The sequence below is a fragment of the Epinephelus moara genome, chromosome 13 (genome assembly GCF_006386435.1).
Source record: "Epinephelus moara isolate mb chromosome 13, YSFRI_EMoa_1.0, whole genome shotgun sequence".
NCBI lineage: Eukaryota > Metazoa > Chordata > Actinopteri > Perciformes > Serranidae > Epinephelus > Epinephelus moara.
Window position 1 is genome coordinate 22,509,582 of NC_065518.1, and position 17,664 is coordinate 22,527,245.

General features: G+C 41.5%; 2 protein-coding genes across 3 annotated transcripts; both read left to right on the forward strand.

Annotated features, from left to right (window-relative positions):
* Positions 1–5,510: 5,510 nt before the first annotated feature.
* fam234a (family with sequence similarity 234 member A) lies at positions 5,511–12,474 on the forward strand. 2 transcript variants are annotated; one of them, XM_050059221.1, is made up of 12 exons: positions 5,511–5,798; positions 6,487–6,791; positions 6,877–6,987; positions 7,100–7,282; positions 7,981–8,105; positions 8,269–8,401; positions 8,957–9,089; positions 9,881–10,024; positions 10,207–10,288; positions 10,395–10,547; positions 10,629–10,731; positions 10,845–12,474. In XM_050059221.1, exons 2-12 carry the CDS (start codon positions 6,521–6,523, stop codon positions 11,054–11,056), a joined length of 1,650 nt encoding a protein of 549 aa, XP_049915178.1. In that variant the 5' UTR covers positions 5,511–5,798; positions 6,487–6,520; the 3' UTR covers positions 11,057–12,474. The 2 variants fall into 2 exon arrangements, with proteins under 2 accessions (XP_049915178.1, XP_049915177.1); XM_050059220.1 differs by having other exon boundaries at positions 6,490–6,791.
* A 2,089-nt stretch (positions 12,475–14,563) lies between these two features.
* On the forward strand, positions 14,564–17,578 carry LOC126399357 (cytochrome c oxidase subunit 6B1). Its single transcript, XM_050059222.1, has 4 exons — positions 14,564–14,720; positions 15,498–15,638; positions 15,913–16,013; positions 17,351–17,578. The coding sequence occupies exons 2-4, from the start codon at positions 15,533–15,535 to the stop codon at positions 17,402–17,404; spliced, it is 261 nt and encodes an 86-aa protein (XP_049915179.1). The 5' UTR covers positions 14,564–14,720; positions 15,498–15,532; the 3' UTR covers positions 17,405–17,578.
* The last annotated feature ends 86 nt before the right edge of the window (positions 17,579–17,664 follow it).

A 17,664-nucleotide genomic window follows, 5' to 3' on the forward strand; every position in this document is an offset into this window, starting at 1 on the left:
TTAACACAGGAGAGGTCATGAGACGAGAGGTTCCAGGCTGCAGTCATGTTTAACACAGGAGAGGTCATGAGACGAGAGGTTCCAGGCTGCAGTCATATGTTTAACACAGGAGAGGTCATGAGACGAGAGGTTCCAGGCTGCAGTCATGTTTAACACAGGAGAGGTCATGAGACGAGAGGTTCCAGGCTGCAGTCATATGTTTAACACAGGAGAGGTCATGAGACGAGAGGTTCCAGGCTGCAGTCATATGTTTAAAACAACTTTTCTACCAGGAAAATCTACCAGGATTCCTAAAATACATTACAAAATACAATATTATGTTTAAGACAACTATAGTGTCAGGCGCAAGCTTTTATTCTGAAATTTAGAAGCTTGGGGGGCGTGGCTTCTTTATCACCAGACGAGAGGTCATGATACGAGAGCCATGAGACGGGAGGCTCCAGGCTGCAGCCATACAGTCTTGGGCGAACTTCAGACCTTTCCAGGTGTCCTCTGCTGGTGATTGATTAGTGGATAAACACCTGCTCAGATATGTCAGCCTCACACACACGCACACGCGCACACCCACACGCACACGCACACACACGCACACACACACACACACACACACACACACACATGCAAGACGACTGACAGACAGACTGGGGACACACAGGAACACAAGAAAGGGGAGACAAAAGGAAAAACATGGTGATCAGGGACAGAAAACACCCTGCACCCTGTCAGGATTAGTGTTAGTACAAATTATAGTGACAACCAACATCTTTACAACAATTAAGAAAAGTAGGCTGAGGTAGCAGTAAAAGCACAATTAGTCTCCAAAGTTGCAGGTCAGATTGGTGAAGTGTGGTGTGTGTATCTTAACACAACATCCGACATGGAAGACACCGGAAGCCTGAAGTGAGCTCTGAGGCGGACTGGCACGCAGACTTCCCACCCCCTGGCAGCATTGAAGACCGGCCTGTCATCTTTACACTCTGCTGTCCAATGGGAGCCACCTAAGCTCCAGAGGAACAGGTCCACTGGACAGCGATGGCCTGCCTCCTGCAGTGAGAGCGGGACTGAGTCTTCCCCCCAGTTCCAAACACTCAGACAGCAGAGGCTCCGAAAAAATTTGCCAAAGTATCAAAATCCATGTACAATAACAGACATAAGGACATTAACACATCTTTCTCCTCTTACATCTGCTCAGGGGCGTAAACATAGACAGCACAGGTGGTGCATTTGCACTGGGGCCCCCATACAGAGAGTTGGCCCTCCAGTAACGTGTTGGGCAGAGAATGGGCCCTTATGAGAGACTGTCATCTGGAAATATGCCTTTGTTCAAACATGAACTCTCATTAAATTAAAAATGGTTTGCTATATATGCACTTGAAAAAGGCAAATCTTAAACCTCAAATAAACTATTAAAATCATTACATTAAATGAATGATTTATTATTTTGTTTTGAAGTTTTTGTCAACTACAGATATGAAATGATGTTTGCTCTAAAGTGTGTGTTGATGTTGTCCAATGTCATGTCTCTGTTTGATCATGTGACGAGATGATATTTGCTCGATGACGTGCACTGAGGCCCATCGTAACTAGATTATGCCACTGTGTTGATTACACAGTTTGAGAGTGTCATATAACTCTAGAAAAAAAATTACAGTTTTGTAATAATCTGTGGGCGGCACGGTGGTGTGGCGGTTAGCACTGTCACCTCACAGCAAGAGGGTTCCAGTTCGATCCCGGGTGTGAGAGCCTTTCTGTGCAGAGTTTGCATGCTCTCCTCGTGTCAGCGTGGGCTCTTTCCGGGTACTCCGGCTTCCTCCCACAGTCCAAAGACATGCAGATAGGGGATAGGTTCATTGATTACTCTAAATTGTCCGTAGGTGTGAATGTGAGTGTGAATGGTTGTCTGTCTCTATGTGTATAAAAAAAGTTTAACATAAAGAGTTTACCTGTTTATTTTAACCAACTAATGTACCAAATATGAAGAGTAGTATGAGGATGAGTAGTGCAACAACTGAAACCATGCAAAAGAAATATGTTTTGTCCTATTCAAAGTTCACTCATGTTTCTGTTCTTGCTGCTCTAATCTGCTCTCCACTGTCCTTTCTTTCTTTAACTTTAAAGACAGTCAAAATACATCTGCAGTTCGCTGCCATTGTTATTTGTATAGTTATGTCTTATTTGTTTGTAATATTTAGGATTATTTTGTTTACTTAATTAATATTCCTATTATTACTGTTCAACTGGTCATCACTTACTTGAATACACTGTCATCTATCAATGTGATTCCTGACAACTGTCAAACAGCTGTCAGTGAGTTGTCAAGCTGTCATGTGTTTGTGGCTCAGTCGACATGATGTATCGTCTGCTGGGCAGAGGATTGTGGGTCAGAATAACAAAAAAAGCGTGCTGGCTTAGTAGGACATCCTGGTATTTTTTGACATACTATGTTTTGGGACATACCAAATCTTTTCTGGCATACTATATAGTATGGTAGCATGGGTACTGGAACGCACAGTTAGGGTGTCCCAATACTCAATAAGCCCATCAGGAAAGCTGGTTCCTGTCCTTTTTTATAATAACAGTGACGTCATCAGCATAGGCAATTGCTGTAAACTTGGGCAGATGACCCAAACATGTACCAGAGATTAAACTTTCAGAGTTGATTATTTTGATTACAGGGCTTATTGCCAAAATGTACAAACCAGCACTAAGAGGGCAGCCTTGTTTGACCCCTCTCTTGACCTCAAAGGGCTCAGATAAAACACCATTTACATTTACACAGACACTTGACTTCACATACAGACATTTAACTACTTGAATGAAGGCATCAGGGAAACCATAAGCCTTCATAACAGCTCAGAGATAATCTCTGGAAATGTAATCAAGGACTTTCTTTTGATCCAGCCCAATAATAAAGAATCCTTTGCCTGGTTTGTACACACTTTCTCTTAGGATGCTCAGGTTATCCCACATTAATCTTCCTTTAATTTAATTTAAGATATTACACGTTTCCCTTTTTGCCACAGTTTACTAACATCTTCAACATCATTGTTCGTATTCAGTCTCAGTTCTTGAGTACAAAAGATGTCAAAGTCAGTATTGAGTAGATATTCATTTTGTCCTTTCTTAATGACATTGACTGAATACCACAAGCATTCCAGGTGGCAACTTTAAGAAAACCCATGGTAAGAGTTGATGTCAGTCCTAAGGTGTTGGCTTGTCATCAAGCCGTTTCTCCTTTTTATGGGAGGTAAACTGAGCTGGCCTTTTCTTTCCGCCTAACTCAGTCAGGACCTCACTCTCTGACTCATTACTTTCAGACGAAGCAGACTCTACCTCAGGAGGAGAAGGGAGGGGGGTGCTGCTAGCTCGCTGGCCAGCTGTCAAAATCTCACTACTGAACTCAGAGGTGGGGCTCTCGCTGGCACTTTCATATCTTTGTTCGTCATTTTCATCAACACTCTCTACATCACCGTCATCACTCTCTTCCTCACTGTCAATAACTAAACTGCCCTCACCTGACAGAGAGGAGATGTCGTCAGGAGAACTGTTGCCATCAAACTGTGTAACTCCTCCCTCTTCTGTAGGGAGTAGAGCTGAAACTAAGGACACTGACAGCAATATTCACCTACATTAGGTGCATTATTACTTCATATGATGCACATCACTACGTTTCAACATCATGTGCAATATTATTCTTCAGTATCATGTTCACTGGTCAGTGTAGTGCAGTATCATTTTCTCAGTCATGTGCAATACTACTTCTCATTGTTATATCATGTTCAATATAACACTGATTATCAGGAGCAGTCTGCTTTCCCCCCACCATTTTAGTTCGTTTTTAGTAACTCCTGTTCTTATTGCTCTCCTATTGTTACTCTTTTAGACACTGGTTTTGCTTTTTCTCCTTGAAAACACTTCTTATTGTGTGTATTTGTATATTTTGCCAGATATTTAATACTCTATTGTTCTAAAACTGGGCCCAGTGAGTGACCCTGACCCGGGGAACCCACTGGTTGTCTGGTTGGTACTGGTTGGGAATCGTTAAAATTGTGGTTACTGAACTAAGTGTTACTGTAATTTGAAGCATTCTCTGGCAAAGTGCTATTGAATTGAATTGAATATATAGTATGTCCAATGCAGTATGCCAAAAATACCAGGATGTTCTACAACATCCGGTCTGATTTTGCAGTATGCAAGCCAGCATGCTTTTCTGGCTATTCTGACCCACAATCCTCTGCACAGCGGAGGATATGACATGTCGACTGAGCTGGAAACAGATGATAGCTGTCAGATGCCCTAATGATGGATGACAGCACATTCAAGTAACTGATGACCAGTTGAATAGTAATAATAGGAATATTAATTGTTTAAGTAAACAAAATAATAATAAATATCACAACCAACAATGGGACATAACTATGAAAACAACATCGTCAGAGAACTGCAGATGTAATTTCACTGTTGCAAATATATTACCATAAAACTTCAATTAGTAGCCCGAGCTATTATTTGCTTTAATCACTGAAATCAACAGGCCTATGTTTGGGACAGTCGTCTATATGGGACAGGCCTTTAATTCCTTTCACACAAAACTGCTAAATGTGTTTATTGAAAAAATGATGCTTCAGATAACATATCAATTATGAGTCTTTCATATGATCCAGCGCCAATAGAGAGCGCATCAGAGAGCTACAGCATCAAGGATTACAGCACCTGGCATATTGACACAACATCCTGTTAAAAAAATACTCACAACTTGGATTACTTTTTATGAACAAAAAAAAAAAAAAAAAAAAAAGGTAGCCAACAACCCGCTTTTATTCATCGGGAGAACTCATATATCATCCTTGGCAACTAGACCAGGCCTCTAATTGAGACAGGCTTTCATTTGTCAAAATGTGTAGTCACACTGGGATAGTAAAAGGGACTGGACGTGAAATTGGGACTAGGCTTTTAATACTTTTTAATTAAGTTTTACGGTATGTTGGCATTTACAATCTGTGCAGTTATAACTCTTAAATTAAACTACAGACATTGCAAAGTAACAACAGCAGAGCTCCGGGTTGATCTCTGATTCTACTTGGCAAGTTTGTTTATCTCCATGGTAACGGATATGAAAGCAACAGGGTCAAAGTTCAGGGCGTAAAGTTATGAGACTGTAATATGTCCCGATTGTACAGTATGTACTTTTTAAGGGCGGCAGCAGTACATACTAACGGTAAAAAGAAAAACATTGGGTCTGTTCGAAACCGCATACTTACCTACTACTCATACTAACTCTTTGAGTATGTAGTGTGTTTACACTGCGCAGTATGCGATTTTGAGTATGCGAGAAGTTCCCGGATGCATACTAGATTCGCCAGAAGTGTTGAGTATACATCATGAGCTTACTACTACAATGTGATAGCGGGCTCAGCTCCAAACCTGTGCTGCATACGTCACGTTTGAGACCAAGCGAATTAACCAATCAGAGCAGCTTGAATGTAATGACGCGGTCAACCTGTGCCCTGAGCTCAGCCTGTTAGGCAGCACATACTCCCAGGCTGTCGTCCCTGAGTAGCTGATTTTCGTAGCTGGGGATATTGACATCGTTTTTGGCGTCGAAAGCTTAAACGTTAGCAGAGAAAATGGCGACCTGAGAGACAAACTCAGGGAAATAAAAGCTCCGACGCAGTGGGCTTGCCTATGATTTGTTTACGCAGCTGGGGTTGACAGGCAGGGCTGTTGGTGTGTCAGGCCCACTACTACCTGCAGTTCGCCACACCAGTGACCACCAAAGGCGACAGGGGAACGTGGAAGTAAGAAAAAAATCTTTTGAGTCAGTGTCAATTCGTCATTTAACGTCAACTGTCGGGACTTTGGTAGCAACGTTAGCGCGTATGCCTGTGTGTGTGGGGCCTGGCCTTTGTTCAACAAGTTAGCAAACTAACCAGACAACCGTTGAACTTTACGAACCATAGCTAGCTAACGTTGGTAGCTACTCGACATTGAGCTACTCGGTCGTTTTGGGCTACTTAGCTAACATCTTAGCTAACAGCTTCTCTGATTTTTAAATATTTTTTCTACAGCAACTGAGCTAGCTGACTTTTAACACACACATTCAAGAGCATAAGCCCGAGGCTATAAAGCAAATGACAGAGTGTGCTAGCCTGGCTCATGATGATTGGTCATTATGAGTTTGTTGTTTTGGTGTTGAGAAATCTCTGGAGTCAGAGCTGGCACGTCTGAATAGGCTCAGATCCACAAAGGTTGATGCAGCAGAAATAGCTGGACTGACAGACACTGCTGCCTTCAGTATTTTTTCATGTGCTATATCTGTGAATGCCAGCAGAGTTTTGTCTGTTATTATAGCTGGATACTTTGTCACATGCAGGTTTGTGGTTTGCTCTGGGACAGATACAGCAGCAAGCTCTGACTGTGCCATGATAGAAGTGTTTGTTTAAGAGAAGCATTATCTTTTACTGTAAGCTCCTTTTTCATGTGGAGTAGGTCCGTGGGCCGGTGATGCATTGAGACAACAATGGAGACCACCGGCAGTGCCACTGAAGGCGACCCTCTGAAGAGGGGAGAGGATGGGTCTGAGACAGGACCAGCACCGTCAGCAACAGAGCTGAAGGAGAAGAGCTGTAAGGAAGTCTTGGGTTTTGCCAAACTGACCCACTGGCGAACCGCAGTCTTCTTCTTCTCCTTGTTCCTGTGCCTCACCATAGTGTTTGCCTTCTCCTTCATTATCCCCTGCCCTGTCAGACCACAGTATCTTGTTACCTGGAACAGGACTTTCTCCCAAGCAGGTGTGTATAATTGTGTGCTTTTCACTGCTTTAAAGTGTGTTATTGTTTGCGGGACTTATCACTAATCTCTCCTCCTCGGCCACAGCAACCTACAACTTTTTAGCCATTGAAGAAGCAAGCAAAGACAAGGTGATGGATGTCCTGTTTGTCCTCAAAGACTCAGAAGGCAGTCAGAACAATACATGTGCTAATGCAGGTATAAAGTGTTGTTGATTTTTAATTTATTCATGAATGACAAGGAAACAAGAGTTGCTTTCTATATTACATTTGGTTTGTGTAATTCAGACTCACTCTGTTTTTTTTCCCAGGTCTGCCTTCGCCGTGTGTGTTTTTGTTTGCAGTGGATGGGACACATGGAGAGACCCTGTGGGAGTGTCCGCTGGCTCCCGAGTTCCACTGGGCCCAGTGTGGTCTGGACGAAAAATCAGGCAGAAAGTGGGACTGTCTGCTGTCCCATTCTGACCAACTCACAGCCATTGACAAATACACTGGTTAGTGACTCATTAATGTCTCTGTATTACGTGTACTATAAATTATGTCACAGTTTCATAAAGTATACTGTTGCACAGCTAGCACTTTTCAAATTGTTCTAATGTTATGTGACCTTATTGATATCAATGACATTATTGAGTCTGGGTATTTGTCCTGATTTTCATCACTGCCCTAATTGATCCTTAGCTTTTTCTGTGTTGAAAAAGTAGGTTTACAATTTAACCATTTTCTTAGTTAGAGAAAAGCAGTGGCATTCGTGCATAGAGAATCAAATACATGGCATTCCTGGAATTTCTGCCTTTGTTGCAGAGGGAGTTTTTTCAGCGTAGTGCTGGTGTTTTCACCCTTACTTGAAATGATCATAGTACAGACATGACGAGCTGCACTGTTGTCATCTGTCTTTGTAAAAATGAAGCCATGCTTTGGACTGTGTTTCTTCATTGCTGCCATGACTCGTTCTACGGGTTTGGCGTCAGTGTTTTTCAATGCACAACTGTCAGAAAAACATTTCGGCATAGATACAAGGAATCGATAAGCTCGTAGGCATACAACTCTGATGGATCGGACTATTTGGAAGCGGTTCTCAGTTTTCATCTCTGTGTTCTTGTAACAATTGTTGTATATGTATTGCTCTCAAGATAAACAATGAGTGTGGGCCATGAGTTAGGTTTTTTGAGTGCCCTGTTCCTGTGTGCAGGTAACATCAGGTGGCAGCAGCCTCAGCCTACTGGCCTGCGTAGCACTGTGCCTGTTCTTAGTGTCCCAGATCTGGATAAGGACAAGGTCGACGATGTGGCTCTGGTGGCATCAGACAGCACGCAGGTAAACAAAAGTGATGTCATCGCTTTGTATTTTAGCGTGTAAGGACTGAGTCAAATATAACAGGGGTCAAATATGCAAATAATAAGCACTGTTAGTGAAATCATCTGATAATGTTCCAGCAAAATAAGAGTCACCCGGTTTTAATGTCTCGTCATATCTGCAGACTCATCTGGTATTCCTGTCAGGAAACACGGGTGTTCAGATTGGTTCTACGGTGGTTCTCGACTCCACAGAGACAACCAATCATCTTCTCCATTGCACTACAGAAGGTTCTCACTATGTACTACTACAAAAAGGTTTGCATCTCGAATCTGCTCCGACGATCTCAGCATGTTAGAGCCCATCTGCAGTCAGACCAGCTAAATCTAATGGAGCAGTGCTGCACTGTATTTATATAAGTTATATACTATTCCATTTCCTACTATTCCAAACCTATCAAGAAGTTAAGCCTTATTGCATGTCTGGAAACCAGTGGGATTAGACTTAAAACTGTCCTCAGGGTGTGTACTATTATTGCCAGGAAATGGGTAAAAATAGCAGAATGTCAGTCTTGTGGTGTAGCTTAGTATTCTGTAGGAGGAGTTCCAAGTAATTCATTTATTTTTGTTCGTCTCGGAGTGTCTGACAGTGTGTTTCGACACCTCATTTTCATATTTATTATTTATCTGTTTTATTTTAATTATTTATTTATTTATTATTTCTCAAGAAGCACTGATTTATTATGACAGCTTTGGTTTTCTGGTGTTGCTACTGAGATGCGGTAAATTTGACTTCAAGTTGTGATACAACTGTTGTAAATGCCTAGCTGTACACTTGATGGCAGTAGTGAGTAATTTTGTGCTCATTCACAGACACTGGCCTGTATGGACTGGCACTGTGGAGGATCGCTGCCAAGGCTAAAGCAGGGATGGAGGCCACCCTCAAGAAAGATAAGCATTGGGAGAAGAATGCCAGTGCAACATCTGGCCTTGTACCCATCTACGAGTAAGAAGCAGTCTTAACTTGTGCCTTAAAATAAGAGAAGACTTCACCCCCAAAATGTCCACTTGTGTGTCAGTTACTCAACCTGTGTCATGTTGAATTAGTGAAGAATACTTTGTTCTTTTTGCATGCCTCCACGATAAATAAGGAATCCAAAAATGGAGAAAATGCTTGATGAATTGGCAACTGTGTTTAACAACAGCAAACAAACTCTTACACAACTCCTGCAGTATAATCCAAGTCTCATTTACCAAGTCATATGCTCAGTGCTTTCCAAACACACAGCCTTTTCCAACAGGGTGAAGTGAAACATACCCGAGCTCTCTTTCAACCCAGACTCCATTGACAAAAACAGTCATTTTTCCTTGCTAAACATGGAAGCTTTTGGTCAACCACTGCCTTGATCTGTAGTTTGTGTTATTGTGTGACTTTGCTGAATCCAATCTAACCCTTTAAAACACCAAAGTGACACAATAACACAAACAAACTACCTGATCAAGGCAGTGGTAGACAGCAGCTCCAGTGTTTGGTGATGTTAAATTAAATGGACTGCACTTGAATAATGTTTTTCTAGTCTTCCGACCACTCAAAGCACTTTAACTTTTACTACATGTCACATTCACCCATTCACACACACACAGTCACACACTGGTGGCCGAGGCTATCATAAAAATTCAACCTTACACAGGATTAGAAATTGATAAAGAAATGGTAGTTTGGGGCTGAAGTATTCCTTAAATGGCTTGTCAATATTGTGGCCAGACTTTATGCTAACATTTATTTCTGTTTTGTAGATCTGACTCAGTGAAACAAGTGCTAAGAACAGGAGAAACAGATGAGACACCCAACCTGCTGCTTGTGACTGGGAAGGGGGTGGTATTAGTCGATGGAAAAAATCGTCAGCCACTGTGGCGATTCAATACCAGTTCAGTCCTCAGGTGACCTACTGGTTTATTTAAATATGCATATTTTGGCTGGGAATCAAATTGTGTTATGACGGCCAGATAGCCTAACCCTATAAAACTCCTATAGATACTTCCTGGTCATTTTTGATTTGGGAGAGTACTTTAAATCTCAAATTAAACTACTCAACCTCTCCTCTGTGTTTACATTCATTCAGTGAGCCCTCCTTTGGGCACTTTGACAAAGACGGAGTACTTGATGTTGTGGTCGAGGAGGATATTGGCAACTACTCAAAGAGGGTGAGACCGCTGTGATACCTACGTTTCATTTTTTTGTGACCAGCTTCTCTCATATGATCGATTTGGATCATACATCGACTGTACCGCTGTCTGTCTTTGAATGTAGATAATAATTCTGGATGGGAAGTCTGGTGGTATGCTGTGGGAAGTCGGCCTTTTGAACAGTCCCAACTCTCCCAGACCTGCATCAATACACACCACCAACTCCTTCTCGGTCTTTGTGTTTTGGGGCACGATGGCCTTGGACGCCAACTCATCTGTAAGTGCACTGCCTTTCATTGAAGATGCATCACAAGAGATGTATTAAAAAATGTTAACTGATTTTAACATCTCCTTCCAGGTGCCATTAGTGAGTGACCGACATTCTTACTTGCTCCACCCTCTTTACTCTAAAGTCCTCCTTGAGTCGCCCAGTTCCCTGGACCACATCGTAACATTTAGAGGTGCTTTTGCTCAGAATTATATAATCAGTTAAATACAACATGTGCATCAGTAGTTGGAGGGCTGGGGAATCATGGGTCGGCTCTATGTGTGACTGTTTGTGTTCTTATCTTAGCCACGCTGTTGGAGCGTGGACGCCATGCTGCCTACATCCTGCTGACAGGTCCTGAGAGGGAGGGAGCCGAAGGCAATGTGGTCCTCAGCAAGCGAAAGCTGAAACAGGACGTCCCTGACAGCAAAGTGCTCCGTATTGGCACCGGCGGAAGTCCAGAGACCAATGACGACATCAAAGAGGCCTTCAATCGTCTCCGCTTCAGCGATTGGTGAAAGGACCAACTTCAAAATGTAGAGTATATCCTCAGTGTTCAAACCGTTTTTGGCACAGCTGACTGTATTGTGACTTAAAAACCAAAGTGTGTACACTCGCTATGACTTTCCAACTGCTGACAACCAAAAAAAAAAAAATATCCTGTGTGTTTAGAGACTTGGGTTGACTTGACTTGACAGGGCTCTTCCATTAATCCCCACGGGACAAACTGGGCATTATCAGTTTTCAGCCTTGACTGCATATCATGAGCTTGATATTCCCTAGTGTCCAAGAGCTCCTGTTCCCTGACAATCGCACAACGGTTCTGCTCTTCTCCTGCTGATAAATCCACCAAGAGGATCCGCCTTGCTGTACTGTTCCTAGCACTTTCATGAATCAATGCAGTGCTCTTTTTTTAATTGCAGAGGCTGGATTATTATTTGAATCTATGCATCTTTATGTCGCACTGGCCTTTAAAAGTAGCAGACACACGCCAACCATCACAGGTGGTGGTGCCTGTGTATTTGACATTAGAGTAGCCTGAAGGGAGTGGCTGCACCATGATAGATAGGGCTTTTCTTTTGGTACCTTTTCTAAAACGTATAGTAAAACAGACAGATATACAATGAAACTTGAAGTACAACAGAAACCCCACCAACCTTAAGGTATACAATACGTGGTTACTTTTTTTTTTTCTTTTTTCCCCCAACGTATTGTTTGTGAAAGTAGTCAGGTAGTTTTATAGTAAGTGGTACTGTTGTCGATAATCAAGATGTATATCAATCCGAGGTGCTGTAACTAGTGATTCTCTTTAATTAGAGCTGCAGTGAATAGTCGAAAGAAAATTAATCGCCGACTATTTTGATAACGGATTAATCGTTTCAGTCATTTTTCAAGCAAAAGTGTCAAACATTTGTTGGTTCTAGCTTCTTAAATGTGAGACTTTGCTACTTTTTATTGTTATTTATGATAGTAAATGCAGAGTTGTTGGGTTTTGGACTGTTGGTTGGACAAAGGAAGCAATTTAAAGAGGTCACTTTGGGTTCTGGGAAATTGTGATGAGCATTTTTCATGATTTCATGACATTTTATAGACTAAACGATTAGTCGTGAAAATAATCGGCAGATTAATCTATAATAATAATACAATCGTTAGCTGCAGCCCAATCTTTAATGCACACTGACTAAACTTTTGAGGCACTCAGTGCTAAGTCTCAAAGGCTCTCCATAGTATTGAGTTACTGCTGTGGGTTTACAGCTTAATATAAAGCTGTTTTCTTCCCCTCAATGATTTATATTAGTAAATAAGTGAAAATGAGGTTCTTGTTCTTGCTGTATATTTACATATTGAACCTGTGGGTCGGGCCTTTGTCAGAGCTGGTTTTTATTTTCTGACTTAATATGTTTGTTTTGAGCAATATTAAACACTTTTAAAATAACTGCTTTTGTTTCATCTCAAAGATGTCTTCTTTTAGATTTTCTTTATTTTTTTGTTGAACAGTCAGATTTCTATTCAATCAAAGAACAAATGTACGAAGGGAGTTTACCCAGTATGGCTTTGTAAATGAACAAATACCAGTGACTGAGCCTACGAAAGGCCAAAGATGGCCAACCAGCCCTGGAATAAAGCGTGCAGTGATGAGTGGGGGTTTTACAATTTGTAACACATCTCAGTGCACTATGATATGCCGTATCTAACATAAGCAAACAATGTGCAGATGCATTCATGTACAACATAGAACCAGTAAAAAATGTAGCAGCAACCAGTGTTTTTCTGGCCTCAAAGGGGGAAACAGGACTTGTTTCTGAAATAAAACCCCCTAAGTGACCTCCCCCTGTATCAGTAGTGGGAGAACATAGGCTGACTTGCGTGTTTTTGGAATCACCTTAGAGCTTAGAGAGAGGTTGAAAATATAGGTCAGGGGTTGAGTGATGAAAGAAAGGTTCAAGGTTGTCTGGACCAGCAGGTTACTGCTGTGAAAGCAGAAAACACCTGGGGTATCTTTGTAAATGGAGCAATTGAAGATGACGGCGAAATTGACAAATTGAAAGCAATAAAATTATTTTAGTCTGCTCCTTTTATCTACATACAATTTATGATGAGTATACTGTTGATTTAATGAGCGACATCAGATCAGGGTCATTTCTTTTGCCTGAATCCACCACCTGCGGACTGGTGAGCAAGGATGAAGAATGGTGTCATAAACATGACAAAACAAAAGTTATGAATAAATCTAATATTCAAACCCTTTATAACCCCAGTTTACCACATAATATTCTAATTAAAAACATTTTTTTTCATCTAAAACAGTCAATAATTTATCAAATTTTTTTTAAATGTATGCCTTGTTTCATATTTGGTTTCAAACAGTATGAGTTATTGCTCACTTCATTAAGTTTTAACCATTGGTTTTTACTTTCTTTTATCTCCCGTTCATTTTTGTTCTATTTTATTTATTTATTTACTGTCTTTTTAATCTATGGCGTTACATCATCTTTTTGTTAGTTTGTTCTGTTTTGGTTGGTTTGCTTTTTTAAAAATATTTTATTGTTTTGTGTCTGTCATTCCAATTTTTCCACATGGAGCACTCTGGGCTGCATGTTTGTATGAAATGTGCTAAATAAAGTTGAGTTACTCGGTGCATTCAGAAAGATTAACATCTGTCCTGGACATTAACAAACGCAAACCGCTGCTGCCCTCTGGCGTCCCAATGTCCACATTGCTAAATGCACAGCAGTAGAGCAGCGTGGAGCAGCCATGCGCAATAACGCACATGCAGAGCCGCCCGGCTGGCTCGCAGTCCATGGATGTATAGAAGTCAGTCACGTATCGCACGGGCTGTACAGTCCAGCTTCTTCACCATGACGCACAACTGCTGACAGGCTCGTGTTCTCCTGGAATAATTTGGGGAACGTAAAGTCGCTCCTTGTATGGAAGCAACCGGATCTTGAAACGTTTAGCCCCAACATTTTTTGGGGAAAAGGCGCACTAGCAGCTGGCTGTAGGAGTATGAGCACGCTGGAGGTCTGATGGGTTTTCGGTGAAGTTGGATGAAATTGCGCCCCATCACTCCTCTTTATAACCGAGCAGCCACATTGATAAGGACTGTTCCGCTGTAACATGTGACATGACCCATAAACAGTATCATTGCTGCCCCCATGTAACCTGGCAGCTGTAATTCCTGGACAGCCTCCCGGCATATGCCAGCTGCTCACCTTATTCCTCCAGCTGCATAAAGCTATGTAAATATCTCAATGTGTTTTTTAAAAGCGCCTCTGCCTTATCTATTACAATACCACCTGAGACAAAACATCTATTAATGATTAACACAATACTGACTGCCAGACACTTCCGCATGGAGAAGTAAACTTCGCAGCGGTGTTACAAACATGACATTAAACAGTGAAATAAAACACCTGGTTGCCCCTGTGGTGTCTCAGTTCACCTCAGCTGCCCCTCATTCACCCGCACATCACTGAGAACACACGCGTATTGATAGTCTGGGCCGTATTTGCCTGTCATTTCAATGTGACTTGTGTCCGCCATACCGTTATGATAGGACTGCACGCATGCATTATCTTTGGAGCGCGCGCGCGCGGTGCACACTGCTTATCGGAGGAACGAGACACTTTAACCGTCCGGTATAAAAGTCACGTCGAGCTCGAGCAAGGAACTGCTACGAAGGTAACGTCTACCTGCATGCCTTTCATTTTTAATAAAAACACATTACTAGCCTGTTCTTATCAGCATCTTCTGAGACACATATCACATCAGTTGTACAGGCGACGGTTTTTTTTTTGAGAGAATAGTCACCAAAATGTGCTCAGATATCTCGTCTGAAAATGTTAACTTTCATTTCACTCGGGCTTATATGTGTTTTAATCCATTATCATGTTTCTTATTATTATTGTATGTTTTCCATTTAAAAGCAATTAATCAGCCTGGAAACATTAAATAAGGTAAATACTTGCTTGTATGAAACGGAAACAGAAACCGGGTCATGTTAGGAGGAAATGATTTCAAACGCACCAGAAGCAAGGCTAATAATAAGCTGTCAATGTCATTTGAGGCGTGGGCCTGTTTTTTCGTACACTATTTAGTTTTTTTGCAATTTGGGGGAAGTTTTCTAATATTAGACGCTTGTTTTCCCGCGTGTATGATGTTGTGTGATACTGTAGAGTTGCTGTATGAGAAGAGTATTTGATGAAAACGCCGCATTTCTAGAACCATCCTTGAGGAGCCGCATGCAGCACCCTTAAATCTCCCCAAAATAATCTGCTGAGCCTGTGCGCCTGTGTTCAGTTGTACAGCCTCGACACAGTCAGTCCACACACTGCACAGTGTTCACTCACCTAGGCTACAGCCATAGGTGCATACATGTTGCTCTGTCTCTGTGTGACGCATACATGTTGTCAATGAGCTTTATGCATAGTAACCAAATGGCAGTATTTCATCTTACAGTATCCATTGGTGACATTTTCGTGACAGAGGTGAAAATGGCTGATGACATTCAGACCAAACTTCAGAATTACCGCACTGCTCCCTTCGATGCCAGATTTCCCAACTCGAACCAGACCAGGAACTGCTGGTCCAACTACCTGGGTAAGACTGCATGTCAAGGTCAAAGAGGTCAACTGAGAAAAGAAAAATCACAAATTGTTTTACTATACCTTTAATTAATGATGTTCTACATTGTTAAATCAGGTCAAATATGACATTCTCAAAACTTGATACAGCTAAGGTCTTTAGATGTGTTGACCTCTGATCTCTGAGCTGGAGGTAATTCAACCTTAGATCATCTGGAGGGAAACTGATGTGACCCTGGATCAAAGCCAAGGTCTTTTTTTAATATCCATTGTTGTTTCTCTATTAATAGACTATCACCGCTGCCAAAAAGCTCTGGATGCTAAAGGAGTAGACAACGCCCCCTGTGACTGGTACAAGAGGGTCTACAAATCACTCTGTCCCTTATCCTGGGTAAATATTTATTTTTAACATTGATTTTTTTCCAAAGACATGCTCGTTGAGTGGTAATGGCAGAATACTTTGTACTATCCCCCATGTGGGCTGAGTTTATTCAGTAGGGGTCAAACAACTTTATCGTTCCTCACATTCCTTTGAGTCTGCTCGGCCCTGAGAATCAAAACATTAAGAGTATATGTCCAAAATTAGAGAATGACCCTTTAAATAAATCTCAGCTTAATACAAATTCAAGATGGTCCAGCCTATTTTGAGTTACCTTTTAAGGCAAATCCTAAGAATAAGGTCTTCCACATTTTTTGAAACATCAATGGTTGGACAGGAGATATGATTACCGCTGTACCACCAAACTGACGATTTGAATTCTTGTAACATTTTAGGGTACTGCTTGTGTTACTTCTTATTGTGCATAGGGACTTTAAAGGGTCAGTTCACCTTAGAATCAAAAAACAATATTTTTCCTCTTACCTGTAGTGCTGTTTATCAATCCAGATTGTTTTGGTGTGAGTTCCCGAGTGTTGGAGATACCAGCCGTAGAGATGTCTGTCTTCTCTTGAATATAATGGAACTAGATGGCACTCGGCTTGTGGTGCTCAAAGTGCCAATTTAAAAAAAAAAAAAAAAAAAAAACTAATTTTCTTTCGATGACTGCCAACCATATCACTGCGCAGAAGGAAGTGTGCATCATCTGCTCATGGATGACAGGCTCATGCCATGTCCTCCTCAGCTGAGCTGTAACATTAGCCATCTTAGTGGTGTAAGGTGAGCTAGCAGTACATGCACGCTTCATTCCGTGCAGTGATACTGTTGGTGGATGTAGTTCAGTAGAAAGAAAATAGTTCCTATGTGAAACTGCTCACAACAAAGTCTGTGGATTATCTTGAGTAACCAGGCCATGATTTCTGGAAAGAGACATTGCTGTTGAGTTTTTCAAATGTATTTTTTTTGGCAGTGCCATCTAGTTCCATTATATTAAAGAAGGCAAACATCTCTGTGGCCGATGTCTCCAACACACAGCAACTCTGATTTCCTCTGGTACATGGGGTCTTGACCTGTAAATCAACGCTGAATCATATTGGGAAGAAAAATGTTGGTGCATTCCTCTCGATGAGCTGAAACTGTCATGCCTGTTGTACTTTTAGGTTGCACCCCAGTCAGTGATGTCACAACAGGTGTTTTGCCTTTCACACTCACTGACAGAGAAACAAAAATATGGATATGACGGCTGACTCATTTTCTCACGAACCCAACCAAAAGGCTTCTGTCATTTTCTAAACGTGTGAACTCAAAAAATGACTCAAAATAAGTTTATTTCTGAAAATGTGTCCCCTTAGGTCCAGAAATGGGATGACCAGAGAGAAGAGGGAACCTTTCCGGGAAAAATCTAAGACTGCCATCTGCAAAGCTGTCGGTCTGCAACGATGTAACCTTAACAGCTAAATGTTTGTAGACGTGGTGGGAGAGCTCGTGGCTCTGCCCTTTAACTGAATAATCATTCCTTATAAATACAGTGAAATGTACAGCAGAATCTGCATTAAAGTATCTCAGGATATATTTATGTAGCCCAGCTGTCGCCTGTTTTTTTTCTTTAACTGTGAGCATGAATACTTAGATGTGTGGTTTTGAGAAAAATGATGGAAGATATATT

Bases quoted from the DNA above. Each gene is read 5' to 3' on its own strand.
- LOC126399357 (XM_050059222.1), top strand. From the start codon at position 15,533: ATGGCTGATGACATTCAGACCAAACTTCAGAATTACCGCACTGCTCCC. The intron at 15,639-15,912 runs GTAAGACTGCAT...CTCTATTAATAG, and splicing joins CTGCTGGTCCAACTACCTGG to ACTATCACCGCTGCCAAAAA. The intron at 16,014-17,350 runs GTAAATATTTAT...GTGTCCCCTTAG, and splicing joins CACTCTGTCCCTTATCCTGG to GTCCAGAAATGGGATGACCA.
- fam234a (XM_050059221.1), top strand. From the start codon at position 6,521: ATGGAGACCACCGGCAGTGCCACTGAAGGCGACCCTCTGAAGAGGGGA. The intron at 7,283-7,980 runs GTTAGTGACTCA...TCCTGTGTGCAG, and splicing joins AGCCATTGACAAATACACTG to GTAACATCAGGTGGCAGCAG. The intron at 10,025-10,206 runs GTGACCTACTGG...ACATTCATTCAG, and splicing joins AATACCAGTTCAGTCCTCAG to TGAGCCCTCCTTTGGGCACT.